General features: G+C 35.1%; 1 protein-coding gene across 1 annotated transcript; it reads right to left on the bottom strand.

Moving 5' to 3' along the window:
* Window positions 1-15311: 15311 nt before the first annotated feature.
* On the bottom strand, window positions 15312-19463 carry MGP2 (MALE GAMETOPHYTE DEFECTIVE 2). Its single transcript, XM_039046603.2, has 11 exons — window positions 19224-19463; window positions 19043-19125; window positions 18487-18573; window positions 18326-18403; window positions 18155-18246; window positions 17843-18044; window positions 17139-17229; window positions 17005-17063; window positions 16634-16782; window positions 16288-16369; window positions 15312-16219 (listed from the first exon to the last, which is right to left on the bottom strand). Exons 1-11 carry the CDS (start codon window positions 19348-19350, stop codon window positions 15827-15829), a joined length of 1443 nt encoding a protein of 480 aa, XP_038902531.1. The 5' UTR covers window positions 19351-19463; the 3' UTR covers window positions 15312-15826.
* Between the last annotated feature and the right edge of the window lie 1636 nt (window positions 19464-21099).

The raw sequence follows: 21099 nt of genomic DNA, 5'->3' as shown, positions 1-21099 counted from the left end.
TTTGTCAACCTGCATCGCATGCACCCTAGATATAGGTATGATGTTATATGGTCGCCTTATTTGTGTGTGTGTCATTTTTTCATCGCATATATAAGAATAGAGGCTTATGCATAGGTCCTATAGACTTATCGCATATATCGCATGCATTCTAGCATTAGAAGTCGTAGCAATCGCATCGAGAGATAGTTTACTATTGTATGTATGTTGCATGATCGTATAACATGAACACATTCTAGAAAGTGTTAGCTGAAACCCGTCTCAACCCGTTCACCGCATACTCAGCGCATCTTCCGTTTACCAACTCTTTTCGAACTACGCCGCATTTGTTTATTTTTATTACCGCAAACAACATTCCCAACAACTACTTGATTTATTTGGTTACCGCAAAGTCTTCTAAGAAATTACCACCGTATATTGTTTTCCAAGTCCCTGAGTTCGACCCTAAACTTACCAGGAAACTCAGTGGGGTTTACACTTGGATTCTATTGAGAAAACTTGAGTGCTCAACGCATTTTCATCATCGCATTTCATCCATAATTCCACATCATAAAATAACGCATCAATTCCCTTAATTCAAATTTGGACGTTTCAAATTCTCTCATCACGCTACTCTAAGGTTTAGTCTGTTTATGAGCTAATAAGAAGATCTAATGGACCTACAGATCATAGGCTCCAACGATCTGTGATTAATTGGTTAAACTCTTTAAACCAAATTAATCAACATTTGTTAACCACTAGGTCACTCCACTAAAGCCTAGTAGTTGTACTCCCATCACTGTAAATATATCTTTGTCCACTTGATATAACCATAATCAGTAAGTCGACTATTCACATGTTGTTCGTAATAACGACTGCGTCAAAAGTTGGTTTTACCCCTGAGATTACATCTTACTCCTTAAGTTCTACTGATCCTCTAATGAATCATTTGTTTATGATCCAATCACCAAACCGAGTCCCTCTCAGGCCAATGAGAGGATGAGATCTCTTGTTCAAGACCCGAAGCCAGTACTTAAGGGAACAGCCTCTCTACTATCCCTAAAAGCGGGTAGGAACGAATTTCATCTTGCACCCTATGTCCCAACTATCTACTCGGTCTTAAAACAAGTTGTTATTTGTTAACCTTAGGTGATCATGCATCTTATCTTTGTTATAGATTTTAAATGTCTAATCCATTATATAAAGGGTTAACATGCATCTTATCTTTGTTATGCATTTTAAATGTTTAATCCATTTTATAATAATTTATAAAATATAGACATGCTTTCAATCCATAATATTCATCAAGCATTTCACAATTTAATATAACACTTTATATTAAAATATGAAACCCTAACACATGCATGTTATATATTATAACCATTTATAACATACTTTTAATGCATGTTACATGCTTCCTATGGTAGGATTTTAAATTTACATGGCATACTATATGCACATACAAGATTTATTTAATTATAATATACATTCATAATGCATAAATAATTAAACACACTGATATGGACCAGTTTTAGCATCCTAAGCAAGAAAAGAACATAAATTATTACAATAATAATTTTAAAAAAAAAAACCCTCCAAAACCCCCTGGACTTCACGAACCGACCCAAACCGGACCTTCAGGGCTCCAAAATGGGTTGAACCGGTTTACAACTGGCTAAATCAGGCCTTCTTGACTCAAACCGGCTGAACCAGTCCATTCGTCGCACCTTCTAAGCTAGGTTGATAGTGTAGCAACAATTCATTCCAATGTTGCAATGCCACGGGAATTTGCTTCATTTTTGGGTTGGCTGAAGACAGCGTTACAATGCTCCAAGGGCAGTGTTGCAACGCTGCAAGGCAGTAGCTTCTTTTGCTGCTACCAGTTGCTGAGCTTGGTTCGATTTTTCTTCATTGACAACCTAATTGCAACTTTATTGACTCTAACAAATTTATAGACACTTGATCACACATTAAAGCTCATAAACAAAGAGGCAATTACAACAATTAACACTGAATTGAAGAGAATTTTTTATGCCAAAACTGAAATTCATATCAGCACCCATTTTCATACAACCTATGAAAATCACCAACCGAGCTAAAATTAATGCAAATTCAATGCTTAAATCATGCTCTAATACCAATTGTTGGTGTTGACATTCAACATGCGGAAGCAATTAGGATCTTAAGCATTCTAATTTCATTAATTTTAGCAATCAAGCAAGCATGTTAACAACAAAGAAAATAGGGTTTCAGAAATTTACCTTTGAAGAACTCTTCAAATCTTCAAAATTCAGCTCGAATTTCCTCTCCAACAAGTTGTAAACCACCACTTGATCTACCCTACTATTCTCTAGGCTCTTAGATTGGATTGTGAGATCCAAAATAAAGTTGTGTTTAAGGGAATTTTAGAGGAAAAATGGTTTTGGTGTTCAAGTGTAGAAGAATTCTTCAACCCAAAATTTAAGAAAATTCAACCTTGCATATCCCTCAATCTCAGCCAATTGACTTCGATTTTATTAACCTTTAATATGCATACAGAATTCATGAATAAATAACACCAAAACAACTTAATTTTAGTGGGAAATTGGTGTCCAAAGTGGGAAAACCCACTATGGATTTTTCTATTTGAATTTCCATTAGAACTCAATTAAATCAATTTTTTAATATTTGATTTAATTTTCAAAAATCAAGTTAAAACCAAATTGATTTATATATTTAAACTTTCATAAAATTCAAATTTTCAATTTTAAATAAAATTAATTGAAACAATTAATTTTAAATAAAATTAATTGAAACAATTAATTTTAAATAAAACTTATTTAAATTAATTAAGCAATTTAATTAATTGAATTAGTTTAATATCAAATATTAAATTAATTAAACATCAATTCCTCAATTATGAATCCTTATTCATGTAATTAATGTTTAAGTCAAATTTAAATATTATCCAATTCTCCAATTTCATTTTATTCGATAATTAAACGTATAATTATATCGTATATAATTACTGATTCCCTTAATTCAAATTTGAACGTTTCAAATTCTCTCATCACGCTACACTAAGGTTGAGTCCGTTTGTGAGCTAGTAGGGTGACCTAATGGATCTACATCATAGACTCCAACGATCAGAGATTAATTGGTTACATTTTTTTATTGAATTAATCAACATTCGTTAATCACCGGGTCACCCCACTAAAGCTTAGTAGTTGCACTCTCATCACTATAGATATATTTTTGTCCACTTGATATAACCATAATCAGTAAATCGACTATTCACATGTTGTTCGTAATAAAGGCAAAAGTTGTTTTTACCTCTGAGATTACATCTTACTCCTTAAATTCCACTGATTCTCTAATGAACAATTGATTTGTGATCCAATCATCAAACCGAGTTCCTCTCGAGAAAATGAGAGGGTGAGACCCTTTTTTCAAGACCCAGAATTTGTAATTAAGGGAACAACCTCTTTACTATCCCTAAAAGCAGGTAGGAGTAAATTTCATCTTGCACCCCATGTCCCCAACTATCTACCAGATCTTACCCCTAGAATAGGAAGTCTATTAAGTCGGCGTTGTTAAGCCAACCTTCACCCAGGAAAATCTAAGGATAATCTTGAATAAACAAGAGTTCATATTTAGCTCAAGATTAAGGTCAAGTTACCTTTGTCATTGCTTTGAAATAGTCAATCTTAAACAGTAAAAAACATTACAAAGTAAGAGTAACTTATTTCTCGGTCCGGTCTTATACAAACTCTTTACATAGGACACCTCTACTCGCATGCCTCCACATGAACGATTCAGGATCACATCGCTTGTACTAAATACAAATTGGGTTGCATCCGATAGTGTTTTCTGAATAAGGACCCAGTCTGTCCGTATACTATAGACCGTTTTAGCTATCTATTCGAATGTGATTCACTCTTATGTCTCTATATAAAGTCCAAGTATTCATGTAATAGCCATGGATTTTAGTTTATTGGATTTGGTTTTTATAACTGCAATTTACATATTCAATAACAATTTTATTAAATAAACCTCAATAACTTCTTTATTGCAAATAGAATATGTTTAATTTTACAAACTGCAAGTTTTAGGACATACAACCCAACAATTAATAATTCTCTTAATTTGGACTTGAATATTTCAAATTCTCTTATCACACCATTCTAAGGTTTAGTCCGTTTATGAGCTAGTAGGGAGACTTAATGGGCCTACAATTCATGGTTTCCAATGATCTGAGATTAATCAACTTAACTTTTTAACCCCATTAACCAACATTTGTTAACTACCAAGTCACTCCAGTAGTTGCTCTCCCCTCACTGTAGATATATTTCTATTCATTCGATATAACCATAATCAGTAAGTCAACCCTTCATAGGTTGTTCGTAATAACGGTTGGGTCAAAAGCTGTTTTACCCCCGATATTACATCTTGCTTCTTAAGTCTCACTGATACCCTAATGAACAATTGGTTTGAGATCCAATCATCAAACTGGGTCCCTCTTGGGCCAAAATGAATAAACTTAATATAATAGCGTATGTAAAATATGTAAAGTACCAACTGATTGGGTATCAATAATTGATGTATTGTATGCCTTTCGTAAAGATCATATAGGTTCAGAGGATAATCGTACCTTCAATAGTTGCCTAAGATATCCCATCATAACATAGACATCCCACTAAACATCAACAACATTAGAATGGAGGGTGTCAAACTCAGACTTAACATTGGCCTCAAACTGATCTAGGCGACCCTCCAATCATTTTATCTCTCTCATAACGTGGGATGTCTCAATATTCGATACTCCACAATTCATCGGATGTGCAGAATTGTTAGTGTCAATGTTCGATCTACAAGTGGGCTCCGAAGAAGTGTGAACGCCGATGTTCAGATGAAAGGGATCTTCTTTCACCTAACTCATTTCAACATCAACATGAACTCGGTTCTGGTCCTAGTCCTGGTGGTCATTGTGTCCATGATTACCTTCATCGTCATCGTGATCACCTTCACTATGGACGTCTAGTTAGACGCTACGAATATCCTCGTCATCATCATCGTCATGATGGTCCCCGCCCTCATCGCCACGATCACCCCGATCGTGGCCAGCATCACCCTCCACACAACGATCGTCACCCTCACCAACATGCCTCAGTGGGAAGACATGTACTTTAGGGGTAGGAACTATGCGAGCTACCTCTTCCTCTATTGGTTAAGGTCATAAGCATAATGAAATTACAACAATATGTCAAAAGAATTTTAATCCATTACCCGTTGTGTGTGAAAATATCTCTGTCCAATGAGGCTTATGTTGGGTTTCTCTGCTCTCCCATCGAGAAAAGCATAGAATGGCTGACTCACTAGTACGAGTTGCCACAATATCTCTGAGCGAAGAAATCTTCTCATATGCCCACACCTACAAACAAGAAGATATAGACAAAGCATAAAAAATAATTTACAAGAATGGAGAAAGCTGCACGCGTAGAATACGTATGTAAACTAAAATGTAAGGCAAATGGGAATCCGTACAAGTTGTATCTAGCTAGAATCCCGAGTTCTGGTCAATCAATAGCACCAGTGAGAGCTTTCTTAAAACCACTGATAGTCTTATAAAAAAATCACACTACTCCAATCATAATTGCAAAAAATCTCCCAGTCATCCATAATGCCAAGGATGCAATAGTCAAATACTTGCTTCTTCTCCCTCCCCATCATGACTAACTCTATGAAATATGCAAGCGCCACTTTCACCGCATCCTCGTCACTCCTAAAGTCCATGGCAAGAAAATGTTCCTCGGCTTCAAACTGCTTCAATCTAGGCCTATCGTTGAATTATAAGTTTCTAAGCTTAGTAGGGTTAGGATTATTCCGCACCACTCGCATCTGTATCCTAAACCCAGTGATGAGGTCAAACTCATCCTTACCGAATAATACCCTAGACTCGAACAGATTAAAACAAATTACGTTTGATCTATCATCCACAACCTCTCTTAGAAGTAGGTGATGTATCAATTGTCCATTGAGGGAAAGAGTACTATCTAATATGGGTCTAAATATGGTCTGCCTAAACATGTCTAACTGGACCCTCGTTAACTTCATCTAGATCACCATACAGGTCTTAACCAGATGAGAACACAAAGATAATGAAGCCTTAAAGTATCCCCGGCTCCATAATAATTACCTATACATGCTTCCAACATTCACATATCCTACAAGGCTTCCAACATTCACAAAGATAAGGAAATTCACCCAACAAGGCTTCCAACGTTCACAACGGCAAGCAAAAATTTCCCAAAGCACTCAGGGTGTACAGTCACAACAGAAAAGTCAAACATTCACATATCCTAAGTGCAGAAATTATGGAAAACACTATCAGGGGCAATGTCTTCAGAACTTAGGGGTGTGTTTCTACTGTGGCCAGACGGGTCACTATGCAAATTCTTGCCGAAAGCTCATCAACCAAGTATCAACTATCCAGACCATCCAGCCTACTAGTAACAAGGTTACCCAACAACAGAAAGGACGGGTGTTTGCTGTTACACGTCAAGAGGCAGAGGATCAAGATGTAGTTGTTATAAGTACGTTACCCATCATCAGGTATTATGCCTTCATTTTATTTGATTCGGGCTCTAGTCATTCATTCATCTCTACAACATTTGCACAACATGCTCAATTAACATCAAAGCCCTTAGGCTACATTCTATCTATAGCTACTCCTGCCGGAGTATCTATGTTAGCCCACTCAGTAGTAGAAAACTGTGAATTGTCAGTATCAGGACATAAACTAGGGGTGACCCTTATCATCCTAGACATAAGTGATTTCGACATAATACTAGGTATGGGCTGGTTAGCAACAAACTATGCAAGCATAGATTACCATAATAAAGAGGTCATATTCATCTTTCCAACAGGAACCAAGTCTAAGTTTAAGAGTTCTAATACACAATCAGCCCCAAGAATAATTTCAGCCTTAAAAACTAAACATTTGCTCAACCATGGAGCTTGGGCATATTTAGTAAGTGTAGTGGATTTACGAAACCAAAAGGATGAAATTAAGGTCATTCTTGTATAAGAGAATTTGAAGATGTATTCCCAGAAGAGCTATCAGGTTTACCACCTAGTCGAGAAATAGAATTTTATATAGGTCTAATTCCCAGAGCTGAACCAATATCTAAAGCACCATATAGAATGGCACCTGCGGAATTAAAAGAAATCAAAATACAATTACAAGAATTGTTAGATAAGGGATTTACACGCCCTAGTGTGTCTCCATGGGGAGCACATGTCTTATTTGTTAAGAAAAAGGATGGATCAATGCATTTATGTATAGATTATCGGGAGTTGAATAAGTTGACAATAAAGAATAAGTACCCACTCCCACGCATTGATGACCTATTTGACCAATTACAAGGAGCCTCAGTATTCTCCAAAATAGACATGATTTGGATATCATCAACTACGAATCAAGGAGTTTGATATACCCAAGACTGCTTTGCAAACAAGATATGGGCATTATGAATTCGTTGTGATGCCTTTTGAATTAACGAATGCCCCAGCAGCCTTCATGGACTTGATGAATAGAATTTTTAAGGACTATCTTGATAATTTCGTGATCGTATTTATAGATGATATTTTGGTTTATTCCAAGTCTGAGGCAGAACATGAAAAACATCTTAGGGACGTCCTTTCCATACTAAGAAATGAAAAGTTGTATGCCAAATTCTCCAAGTGTGAGTTTTGGACACGACAAGTTGCCTACCTAGGGCATATTGTAAAGCAAGAAGAAATCTCAGTGGATCCTGCTAAGATTGAAACAGTTAGCGAGTGGCCTCGCCCAACAGCAGTCAGCGAAGTGCAAAGCTTCCTTGGATTAGCAGGATATTATAGACGATTTGTGAAGAATTTCTCAAGTATAGCATTACCCTTAACTAACCTCACCAAGACGAATAATCCTTTTGTCTGGAATCAAGCATGTGAGCAAAGCTTCCAGGAACTAAAAGAAAGGTTGACCACGGCCCCTATCCTCACTATACCTGACGGATCAGGGGGTTTAACTGTGTACAGTGACGCATCGAAGAAGGGGCTTGGTTGTGTATTGATGCAACACGGAAAGGTAATAGCATATGCTTCAAGACAACTAAAACCTTATGAACAAAATTATCCCGTTCATGACTTGGAGTTAGCTGCCGTAGTCTTTGCTTTAAAGATATAGAGACATTACTTATATGGGGAAAAGATCCAAATTTATACAGATCATAAAAGCCTTAAGTACTTCTTTACCCAGAAAGAGTTAAATATGAGGCAACAAAGATGGTTAGAATTAGTCAAAGATTATGACTGTGAAATCCTCTATCATTCAGGAAAAACTAACATTGTTGCTGATGCTCTTAGTAGAAAGTCAGCTCATACAGCAGCCCTAAGTACCATCTCCAAACACATAATGGATGACCTTGAAAGAGCTGAGATCTCATTAATACCAGAAACCTTCACAATTCGAATAGCACAGTTAATTGCAAGACCTGCATTAAGGCAAAGGATAATTGATGCACAACAAATAGATAAATACCTAAACAAACAACTACAATCAGAGAATGAAGAAACCAGTCAATTCTCTACAGCCCTAAACTCTGCACTTCTCTACCATGGACGTCTATGTGTACCAGATGATGAAGAAATCAAGAAAGAACTACTAAAGAAAGCTCATGAATCATGCTTTTCAATACATCCTGGGAGTACCAAAATGTATCAAGACTTGAAAGTACATTACTGGTGGTATAACATGAAAAAGGATATAGCCGACTATGTAAGTAAATGTTTGGTTTGTCAACAGGTGAAAGCTCTACAGCAACGACCACAAGGACTCCTCCAGCCTCTAAATGTTCCAGAATGGAAATGGGAGCATATTTCTATGGACTTCATCTCAGGACTCCCGAGAACTGTTAAAGGCCACAACATGATTTGGGTGATTGTGGATCGATTCACCAAATCGGCCCACTTTCTACCATGCAAGACTACTCATACTACAGAAGCACTAGCTAAATGTACTTAAAAGAAGTCATCCGGTTACATGGAGTCCCAGTATCAATTGTCTCAGATCGAGACCCTCGTTTCGTCTCCAAGTTTTGGAAAAGTTTGCAAAAAGCAATGGGCATACCGCTAAATTTCAGCACAGCCTTCCATCCACAAACTGATGGCCAAACAGAATGAGTTAATAAAATCCTAGAAGACATGTTGAGGGCATGTGCTTTGGATTTTACTAGAGCATGGGATTCGCAGATACATCTTATAGAATTTGCTTATAATAATAGTTATCAGGCGACAATTGGTATGGCTCCCTTCGAAGCCTTATATGGAAAGAAATGCAGATCCCCTGTACACTGGGATGAAGTTAGGGAGCGAACACTACTAGGGCCTGAATTGGTGCAGCAAACATCAGAGTCAATTAAGTTAATTCGGGAAAGAATGCGAACAGCTCAAAGCAGACAGAAGAGTTATGCTGATAACCATCGAAAAGAGTTAGAATTCAAAGTAGGTGATCACGTATTTCTAAAGGTAGCACCAATGAAAGGCGTTATGCGTTTCGGACGAAAAGGAAAACTTAGCCCCCGCTTTATTGGACCCTTTGAAATATTAGAACGTATTGGCCAAGTAGCTTATCGATTGGCATTACCATCCACCCTTTCTACAATACATAATGTCTTTCATGTATCGATGCTTCGAAAATACATGTTTGACCCATCACATGTAGTAAATTATGAATCTCTACAAATAAGTGAAAACTTGGAATATGAAGAGACTCCATTTGCATCCTAGCAAGAGAGAAGAAGTCACTTCGTAATCGGGAAATAAGTTTAGTGAAGGTTCTCTGGAGAAATCAGCAAGTAGAAGAAGCTACATGGGAACGAGAAGAAGAGATGAAAGTCAAATACCCTTATCTGTTTAAGAACCAAGAAACTTTCGAGGACGAAAGTTCTTAAGGGGGGAAGAATGTAACAACCCAAATTTGTACGCATACACTACAGGAAATTAAATGTCAAATTTTATTTAAGGGGAAAAACAAATAAATTTAATAGGAAAATCGGATGGAAATTTAGAATTGGAAAAAAATAAAAAAAAAATTATTAATTATCCAAAAAAAATGAATAAGGGGGTAGAATCAGGGAGGATTAATTAGAAGTTGGAGAGAGCGAGATTCTCAGCGAGAAAGTGTCTGGAGAGAGCGAGAGCCACGAGAGTAAACCAGCGAGAAAGTTGGAGAGAGCGAGATTCTAAGAACAGAAAGAGTGAGATTTGGATAGAAACGCGGATTATGCGTTGAATTTGGCCATGATCTTATAGATTATACATGGAGAACCCTAAAATTGAATACAAACAAAGGTTGAAGACATAAGGGAAAACGTTAGCCAAAATTAGGTGTCTTATTAAGAGAAATTCTTAAACCTAAGTAATTTTAAAGAAGCCATTTGTAGGATGAGTTGTCACACAGAGAAGAGCTGGAAATGGCTATAAATAGGAGACTTTGGGCTCTCATTCTCAAACAAAACTCAGTAGTAAAAATCGTGTGAAAAGGGTGAAGTTCTGTTAGTTAGAAGGAGGAAACGCGAGGGAAGTGCTGCCCAAATTTTCTTCTGATTTAAGAGGGAAAGCTCTACTGATTAAACCATAAGGAATAATAAGGAATAACTAGGATCGCAGTCAAGGTAAGTAGTTTATCTCACCCTCTCTTTAAGTGTTTCATGGTAGTGTACCTTTAATATGCTGCATAATTATGTTATTGTTATGTTGCATTATATGTTTAAAATACGTTTATCGACAAGGGACCACATGCATTATGTTTGTTCACAATAATGAAATAAGATTAAATTTTAATTAGATAAAGGTTATGCTTCTAGGGCGAGCAGGGCATGTTTGGTTGCACCCCTCTAGACCCAATTCTATGTCAAGTTTATGCTAGGGACTAACAGGGTATGTATGGTTGCACCCCTCTAGTCCAATCTTACGTTTATGCTGATGGTTGATGTTAGATGTGACTTTGGCCCTACTGACTGCATAACTCGCTAATCATCAGATAGGTTAGTTTCCGCTTAAGTCCTCATCTTCTTACCAGGGCGGAGAAATTTACGTTAGAAGCATAACCGACCATCACATGTTATTATATGTTTTCGATCCCAATCATATGTTTTCAGGACATGTTGCATGTGATTGTGCATTTGGTCACTACCCTATGTGAGAACTATTTACTGGGTATATTATATACTCATCCTATTTTACAGACTTTGTAGGTAAGGACACAGCATAGGTGGCAAAACTGGACGTCGCTCAAATGGCCAACCATCAAGCTCACTATTATAGGCATATGCATTTTTGTATCACTACGCTAATGTTTTATGGATCCTGGTGTTTTGTAAAATAAACTTTTTATATTAAACTTTTTATATAGTTTTCTACCTAATTAATAAAATCCTAGATATGTTCTTTTGAGATTTTTATCAAAACTTATCTCATAATAGAAAAGTCTAAGTATACGTGTCGTAGCAGTTGGACCATAATATGTAAGGATCCGGTCGTTACAGGTTTTCTTCATTCAAGCTCTCTTTCCTCTTTTAATATATTTATTTATTCTTTTATTCTTATATATTATTAAAATTGTTTAATTTAAATTATTTATTATATAAAAATTAAATTTATATTTTACAAAATTAAATTAAATTTTAAATTATAGTGTATGAATTTAACAACAACTATTTAATAAATTAATTAATTTAAATAAATAAATATATACATATATATATATATATATATATATTCTTATTTTTCAATAAAACTATCAATTAATTAATTAATTATATTTATAGTTAGTTAATGATCATTACGATTAATATAATATGAATTTATTTTTTTATAATTTTAATTAGTTTATCATTGATTAATTAGAATTCATTGGTTGTTTTATTAATTAATGCATCATAATTATATAAATTCATCAAATTGATCCCATCAAAGAATCAAGTAGCTTTGATTGTAAATTTTTCATTTTACAAATATTTGTAATTAATAATTTAATTAATATTATTATTTGATGGTTAAATAATTAATTTTCTCAAAATTTTAAATTGAATTTATTGTTTATCAATAAATCTATTAAAATTTTAGAGAGTCTTTATGATTAATTTTACAAATTAAATACCAAAAAAAACTATTCTCATAAAATTCTAATAACATTCACATGCATAACCAAATACATTTATCATTCATTTCCATCAATCTTATTGTCAGACTTATTATTCGCAGGCATACTTAATTCATGAATATATATAAAATATTAAAGCAAATGGCTCCTTAATTCAAAATTCGAGTTATAAAAAATAAAAAAAAATACAATAAAACAATTCGAATTCAAATCCTTAAAAGAATGAAAAATGCATGAATATTAAATCTAACTTTTAACATTTCAAATATTGAATATTTGATGGGGAAAAACACCATAACAAACCATAAAAAAAGGAAAAAAGAAAGGGAAATTCTTATAAATAGAAAAAAGAAGGAAAAAAAAAGTCGGACATTAAACTAGAGTGCGCACCCAATTATTGCCCTTTTTCCTAAATGATATGTAAAGTGCTCCTTTTTTTCTAATTCTTTTTTGAAAGTGCCTTGTATTTCTAGTTAACCGTTAAAAAACCATAAAAAATTAAATATCAAAATGTTATTATGTGAATATAATATAAATAATAAACTTTTTAAATAAATAAAATATTTATTTTCTAATTAAATTATTTTTTTCAATATTTATCAATATTTTTATAGATATTTCTGTACAATTGAGAGCTTGACATTTTCACATGCACATAAATTTGATATTGACATAAAGGATAAAGTGAGATTTCTATCTATCGTTATAAATCCAGTAAACTATAAATTTGATATCACATGCACTCTAAACTTTCAATTTCATCCCACTATTATATAAATTTAGATTCGTACGTTAATCTTTATCTTTTACGAATTGATACATCATCCACTAATTTTAATTTTTTTTTCTTTTTAAAAAAGACTAAATAAAACACACCGACTTTTATGAAATAAAGTTTTGCATGGCTTCAATTATTAACAAAATTAACCAATGAGATTAAGAAAAATTATTTTAAATGATAAAACTGTTGAAAATGTTTAGCACTAATAGTAAATTATCACAGTCGATCACGAAAATAGCCTATTGATTAACTCAATCAAAAATCGAAAGTTACAAAAATATACTAGTTCTAATATTACTTTTCTTTCAAATTTTATCAATTCGTACTAGACGTAGACATAAACATATATTGTTTAAACTATCTCGGATGAAACATATATTTTATAATTCATTATACATTTGTTTTAATAATTCTTAAAAGCAAAAGTCTATTAAAAGGTAAAATTTGCAGTACCCTCTGAATTTAAAGATCGCAATATTTCAATGGTTAAGTTACATGCCATCGAGCACTGACAGATTACCAATCTCCATTGAAAATGAAAATAATATAATGCAATCAGATTATTTGGATTGGATGATTATAACCATCATGAAAAATTTTGATCGAAATCTCGAAATTTTGGTGACCTCCAAATTTTGGTGAGGTGAAATTTCGTTTTTTTTTTCTTTTATTTCAATGAAAATTTGAAATTAATTATAATCATTTGTAAAGTTCGACAGGCCAATGTCATTTTCAAGAAATGATTAAGCTTTTTCAATGTGCTACTTTTTCTAATTTCAAACTTTTCTTATTTTTCAGTTTTATTTTCAATCCAAAACTTTCATTATCGAAAAGATTGAATTTGAAAAAAAGTCACAAAAAAAAAACACATTTATTTTTAACTTCGTTCAAACTTTTTCCATTAAAATTTTAGACTATTTCACCTCATAACAGAATTAATGTGAGTTTTTTTCCCTTTATCATCCAAAATTTTCATTTTCAAGAAACCAAATTTGAGAAAAATAACATATATTTATTTTTAACTTCATTCAAACTTCTTCCATTGAATTTTGTATACAAATATTTCATGTCTCCTTTAATTTTGTAATTAATTACCAATATATAACATTATTTGGTAATTATTTTTCAATTTCTTTTCATGCATCAACACTTAAAAAGAGATATTTACAGTATACATCTAAATATTGTTTTACTTTATAGAAATGAAGATTAAAATGGCTAATTATAGTCTAATTAAGCAACAATCAAAGTTTTATTAACTAATTATAATGATATCCATCAATTTCTATCAAGTTTCCTGAAATTTTTATCGACATTGATATTTTCATCAATAAAAATCAAGACTTCGATATTTTCATTACCACGATATTTCAAACCTTGATTATGACCAAGATTTTTTTTTTTTTTTTTTTTGTTTCTTCATAGAAGACCTAAAGAAAACCCTATGTTTCATAAATGTCTTAAATTTTGAATTTTTTTCAAATATGAATTTTAGGATTAATTTTGGACAATTATACCCTTCATTTATTTATATCTGATTTATATATATATTTCCTATTTTCGAAGCTACATTAATGACTAGAAGAGAAATTACATTTATTATAGAGAGAGAAAATACATTTAATATTATTTTTCTCGTTTATCAATTGGAGAGAGAAATACATTTATTGTAATTTTTCTATTTTCCAATTTGGAAAAAAATGCATTATTTAATGAAAGTTTATCTTTTATTTACATTGGTTTTCACATATAACTTATTGGCTTTTTTGACAAATTAATAGTTATTTTAAATTCATTGTTAATATACCTTAGAACATTTTGTTAGATATTTGAAAATATTCTAACCAATATGTCAAATATACTCCAATTTATATAAACCAATAAATGAAATATAACACAATATATAAATCTTCACAAATTTCAAATAAACTCTCATTTATATTAAATAAACGAATACATATTCCACAATATATATCAAATTTCCTACGGAAGCTAAAAAAAGTACATATATATCATAATATATATAAAAAAAATGAAAAAATAAAACTAAAAATTGAATCGAGTCCGCCGTCGCCATTCATTTACTCCAAAACTGTCGTCGTTCATTTGCTCCAAGTCCATCGTCGCCGTTCATTTGCTTCGAATCCGTCATTGTCATTCATCAGCTCTGAGTCTGCCACCATCATTCTTGTCATCCCGTGCTCGCCCTATCGCCGGATCACCCCATGTCATCTGTCTCCCACCTGTAGCTCCCACCGTTGGAAGGAGAAAAGAGAGGGAGGGAAGAGGAAAGAGAGGGAGAAGGAAGAAATGACCTTGAAGCATGGGGGAGAATATATGCAAGGGCTAAATTGTAAATATCCAATAATATTAGTGAAAATAGGAAAATCAATAGATTTTTTTTTTTTTAATTATTGCATTAGCTAAACCAGAAAAAGGACATTTTACCTCAAGAGTCTTTACAAATAATCGTAAGAATAACTAACGATACACTTTTCTTTTAGAGGACAAAATACAAGCTTTACAACCTATTTAGAAACAAAGCCAAAGAATAAAGTGACTCCATTTTCTTACTTGCCAAGATCCTAATCCTAACCCAACGTAATTTTGTCAATTCACAGAACTCTGAAGTTCCAAGTAGGATAAATCATCTTTTTTCAATTGCACACGATGTCTCGACGACCTCTCAGAAAGGACTCGGGTTTCTATGATGCTTCAATTGCTTGTGGCTGGCTAGAAAGGCATTCTCTTAACATGCACATATATATTGAGGTGTTACACAATACAATAGCAAAGAGAGCCAGTTCAAATATGCGGAACGGGTGAATCCTAATTGGAATTTGGAAAGAAGGTATTGGTGCATATCACATCGTCGAGACCGTTGTTTACGCGATAGAATCCAAAGAATGCCTCACACATACAAGATCATCCAACTTATTACCGTCCATTTTGTACAGGGAAACCCCTTCCATCTGCTTATAATGATCTTGTGCTTCTTTTCTCAAACTGTTAAAAGGTGTAAGTTCCCACTTACTATAACTTGAATGTTTCCTGGTATCACTCATATCAGGGGATCCTGAGATAGGACCTTCGGTCCCAGGGTCCACATTGCCCCACACTTTACAGCTACCAAACTGTCCCAAGTCACCGCCTTGACCTGTTTGACTTTTCTTCAAGCTCAAGGCTGCAGTGTGAGCCCTCCTAATCATTTCTCGATCTGGAACATCGGACCAATCTTGCTTCCTCTTAGATCTCATGGGAGAGTGTATCCTTATAACCTAAGAAGCCCCAAGCCAAATGAGTATATAGGCATGGATTGCACCAATTTGAAATTAGAAAAACTTACACCAAGGCACTCTAATAGCTGGTAGTATGCCCTTCCTTGAAGTGGATTATGGCCTTTCCTGGGTGTGGAGAAGTACCTTGTCCTGGAACAGAGATAATTTCAACTTGTCAGTGGTAAGAAAGAGAACACAAGGGATAACCTGCAAGCAAGCAATGACATCGTAGAGAGAGAATGTCTAGATATTATATGAATAGAAACTGATACAAGGGAGTTCCATCAAATTGCGTGTAGTAATCAATGAAGCCATAAAAGTTCCAAGAAATAAGTCAACTACTCTTTTCATTTGTAAATAAGCTGAAAAATGAACAAGCCAATTTAACTGAGTGCACCAGCATGTTACACTTACCATTCAGTGTAGCCAGGGTCAACCGTGAAGCCATATATGTCAACAATATCACACATAGAAAGAGCTAATTCAATAGACTTCATTCCAGTTCCCTTGGCACCTCTACGTAGAACAATACCTTGGAAGAGATAAACTGGATTTGGAATAAGCTGCAATATAAAACACAAATATTTTACAAAAGGTAAAAAGTTACCAAAGATCCAGAAAGGGAAACAATCACCAACGCCAAGCCTTTCCCTTTCAGTAAAATCGATTTCCAACACTAGATCATTTCCTAACCTCATACTATTTTTATATTTCCTCTCCTTTTGTCAGCACTACTGTACAGTAATAAGACAATTTGCCACATGAGAATGTGATGTGGCTTTTACCTTAATCATTGCATTAAAGTCTCTGTGAATCACGCTCTTTATAACAAGTACCTCATCAGCTGAAGAAAGAAAATTATCAACCTGACATCTTAAAACAGAATCCAACTAAAATTAACAGAAATAAGACACCTTACCAGACCCATTTAGAATTGCAATCATATTGCGAGCAGCACCTCTTACAACAAGACGAAAATCCCTCTTCAGACCAACATATTTGGCATATTTCTACATGGGATCATATGGGTCAACATGAGTATCTAAATATCTTCCGGAGTACTTGATCACAGAAGTAAAATAAATCAATGTCACTGTTCAAAGACAAGAAACTACAGAGTTCCCTGGAAGGTGCTACAGACCAGAAGGATTCAGATTCATCTGTCAGCATCAGAAAGTCCGCCAATTGAAGTTCCTTATGCTATCCATTTTTCCACATTTTGAATGAAGATGGCAAAAGTCCGATATTGCATCCACAAATCTTCTACTAATTTACATGTTCACAACTAAATCTTTCTGAACACATGTTGGTCTTTTCAATGATGTCTTAATGAGTATGGTCTCTAGTGATGTATAAACCGGCTGGGGATAACTTGGGAAAATGGAAAGTGAAACAACTACTGATACCAAATTTATAAGTAGGTATGAAAGAACACCTTAGGACAAAACAATTGCATAAGGCACCAATGACCACAGCAAGAGTTCTTCAATTTACTATTTACAGGATAATCTACTGAGTAAAAGACTCTAGCTAATCTCAATAAGCCATTTAATAAATCAATAAACAATGAAAATTACTCTTGCAGTAAGTAAATGAATGTATTGGCTAGTGCAGTTAGCTCACTTCATTTACAGGTGCCTCATTATCACGTATAACAGCATCATGACGGTCAATTTCTTCACCAAACTCTGTTTTTAGAAGATCTCCAGAGTTTCCCACAACTGCACAGGTTTTAAACTGCCGGGGGTGAAAAGGAGGTTTTGATGGCAAGATCAAATTTAGGTGTTCCTCACAAAGAGATCTATTGTAACATTTATCTGCTCCCCTACACAAAGATAAATAGATTACAATCCACCAAAAACAATTGTACCGCTAATTCACATAAAATCCTCCAGAAGAAATTGACTTGAAGGAATAAGATAAGAGTAACCCTACAATTGAGCTATCCTCTTTGCAGCATAATCAAACCACCCATCAGGCCGTGCCTCCAAATACTCTCTTGTCAAGACAGTAGTCATGTTGCGATACTGTATTGCTCAATGCACGTTAGAATGGACATGAATACTCATTAAAAGATTGCACAAATTGAAGATGACTACTACCAACCTGTTCCCACAATAATATTGCCTCACACACATCATACGGGTATTCCAAAGGTTCATAAATCTTGAACTGCTCATTATACTGTCAGAACAAAGCATAACAAATCAGTAACAAAGAAAATGAGTGAACGCAGATACACACAGATGAGAGAGAGAGGGAGAGACCCAGGTACTATTTGTGCCTTCTGGGAACTTGAGAATCAACTTGCAGTGGTCAATAATATGTGCTGTGAGTCCAAGCCCTCTGTTTGCCTATACCCAATTTCATGATCAGATGAAGTTCAAAAGATTACTGAAACTGCATAGAGTAATCCGCACACGCAATGCATGGATTTAAAATACTAAACCAACTAAGATGCAGTATTTGAAAAGGCAGTAGACATTCTCAGGATATGATACCCAGGGTTATTGGGAAGAAAAAAAAAACTCAAATGCCCGACTTCAAGTAACCAAAAGTGGAGATCAGACGGCATAACTAACCATTGTCCAAAAGCGCTTAGAAGATACTACTTTCCTTACAGACCTAGAAATATAAGGATGCATCGGATGTGGAACAAACAGTATCATAATCCATAGCATTGAAATCAATAAATCCACTTGATTCAGAAATCAACTACATTTGAAATTATCACATGAGCTGAATTCTTTCCCTTCGTCCAGCAACAAAGAATGGAACAGGAAATGCAAGCAATTAAACTAAAGGTAAGCATAATATACAAACCACGCATTGCTGAACGCTGGACTGGAAATCCGACAAAATCCGAACCTCCTCCCTGTTAAGATCTGCAAGAGGCTGGTGATAACCTGAGATAACAAGAAAAGGGGGCAGAAAAAAGGCTAAGAAACGATGACAACGGAGATGAATGGTAAAGGGAAACATAAGGAATTGAAGGAGGAGGAACCTGCAAAGAAAGAGGATTGAATGACGAAAACTAGAAAAGAGAAGAGTGCAGCGGCGCAAACAAGATGAAGAAGCGTAAGCCTTCGGGTGGCACCATTGTTGGAGGAGGGGGGCTTGAGAGATCTCATCTAGGACCGGATTTCTTGAATGCCAGAGGTGGAAGAAGAAAGTGAAAGTACTGAGACGGACCACTCTGCGACCCGATCTCCGTATGTTATTAGGAAGCTTGAATCGGATTCATCTATCAATTTTTACTTTCGAACCTTTTTTCTAAAATAAAATTAAAAAAAATAAAAAATAAAAAAAAAACTATGTTGATTGATCAAAAATCTTGGTTTCTTTTGTCTAATTAATAATTTTGCAAGTTTTAAAACTTATTATAAATATATATAAGGCTAGAGTGAGCTTGCCTAAAAAATGGATCTTCTGTCAGACCCCTAGAACTCGACGTGAGCACCTATGGATAGAGGTGCCCAATTTTCCCACGGAGACGGGGCAGGGAGTGGGGGGAAATTCCCCGTGAGCTAAATGGGGACGGGGACGAGGAATGCATTCCCCATCCCTGGCCCGTCCTGTTCCCCATCCCCGCCCCGATTAGCTTCTACATATTTATTTAATATAGTTATCTAATGTTATTTTATTATTATTATTATATAAATATTACATTTAAATTTCAAATTTGATTATTTATTGGGAAAGATAATGAATATGTTTTAATTGAATGTTTAAATTTAGATTATATATGTGAATAATTTGATTTATATTTATTTCTTTCTACTAAAAAATTTAATTGGCTTTTTTAGGCCAAAATTTGAGTAATTTATCTTTAAATTCAAATTGTCATATAAAACTAACCATAATAAACAATTTAGTGATAAAGTTAATTATTTAATTAAATTTTGCTTACATGGTGATTTAAATTAATTGACTTTTTACAAGAAAAAAAGAAGGTAATGGGGAAAATTCCTCGTGGGGAACCCAATCCCCACGAATTCCCTACCTCGATCCCCGTGGAAAATTTCACGAGGATGGGAAATGAAATGGGGAGCGGGGACGGGGATGGGGAATGACATCCCCAGCTCCGTCTCGCCCCGTGGACATTTCTACCTATGGAGGTTTGAGCGTGGCCAAGGGGAGCCACGGGAGTAGGCTGACAGTTGACAACATTTGACACAGGCGAACCCAAGTCAGTGCTAAAGAGACCCACCTGAGTGCAAACGGGTAGAAGATCAGGCAGTGCACACCTCGGCCGAAAGGAACGGTCAAACAGATGGGTGACCCGTCTACAAGAGCACTAAGGGATGTGGGGGCTAGTTGGTGGCACCAAGGACCTCGCACTAACCTCTAAGCCCCAATGCACGTAGACGGAATGTATGGCTAGATGCACTCGGGGCCCATATAAGGCCCTGTGCATAAGTGCACACCACGGAGGGCAAGCACAAGCGCACACAAGAGTGGCACACCAGGGAGGCATACGTGGGGCCAATGCTCACAGTGGGCGATGGTAGGGCAGGCGTGCACACCGGCAGCGCCCATGTCCATTCGGACTCGGTTGTCTAAACGACTCCAAGGCTTGAGTCCACTAAAAGTAGTCTGTGGCAACACGTGGTACGATTGGAGCCAATCAAAGATGGACACATGGTGGCGGATCCATAGATAAGGTAGCAATTCTTTGAGGTTAAAGGAGTGGAGATTCTTTAGGAGAATTAGGGTCACAACCAAGCAACTCCCCCAAAATAATAGGGGAAATTGCTAGTCATGGGGAGAGGAGTAGCCAAGAATGAATGTAGTGGGTCGCCACCTCCCCCATTAAAGCCACTCCTCCTACTATTTAGCCTTACTTTCCTATGCCCTTCCCTATATATAAGTAGTAGTTT

Source organism: Benincasa hispida, chromosome 1 (assembly GCF_027475165.1).
Source record: "Benincasa hispida cultivar pf3 chromosome 1, pf3_genome.v1.1, whole genome shotgun sequence".
NCBI lineage: Eukaryota > Viridiplantae > Streptophyta > Magnoliopsida > Cucurbitales > Cucurbitaceae > Benincasa > Benincasa hispida.
This window is presented reverse-complemented; position numbering and strand designations above follow the sequence as displayed.

Excerpts from the sequence above, each read along its gene's own strand:
- MGP2 (XM_039046603.2), bottom strand. The coding sequence starts at position 19,350 with ATGAGATCTCTCAAGCCCCCCTCCTCCAACAATGGTGCCACCCGAAGG. Across the intron at positions 18,045-18,154 it reads GCAAAGAGGATAGCTCAATT|GGGAGCAGATAAATGTTACA; the intron begins GTAGGGTTACTC and ends ATCTTTGTGTAG. Across the intron at positions 16,783-17,004 it reads ACTTTAATGCAATGATTAAG|CTTATTCCAAATCCAGTTTA; the intron begins GTAAAAGCCACA and ends TTTATATTGCAG.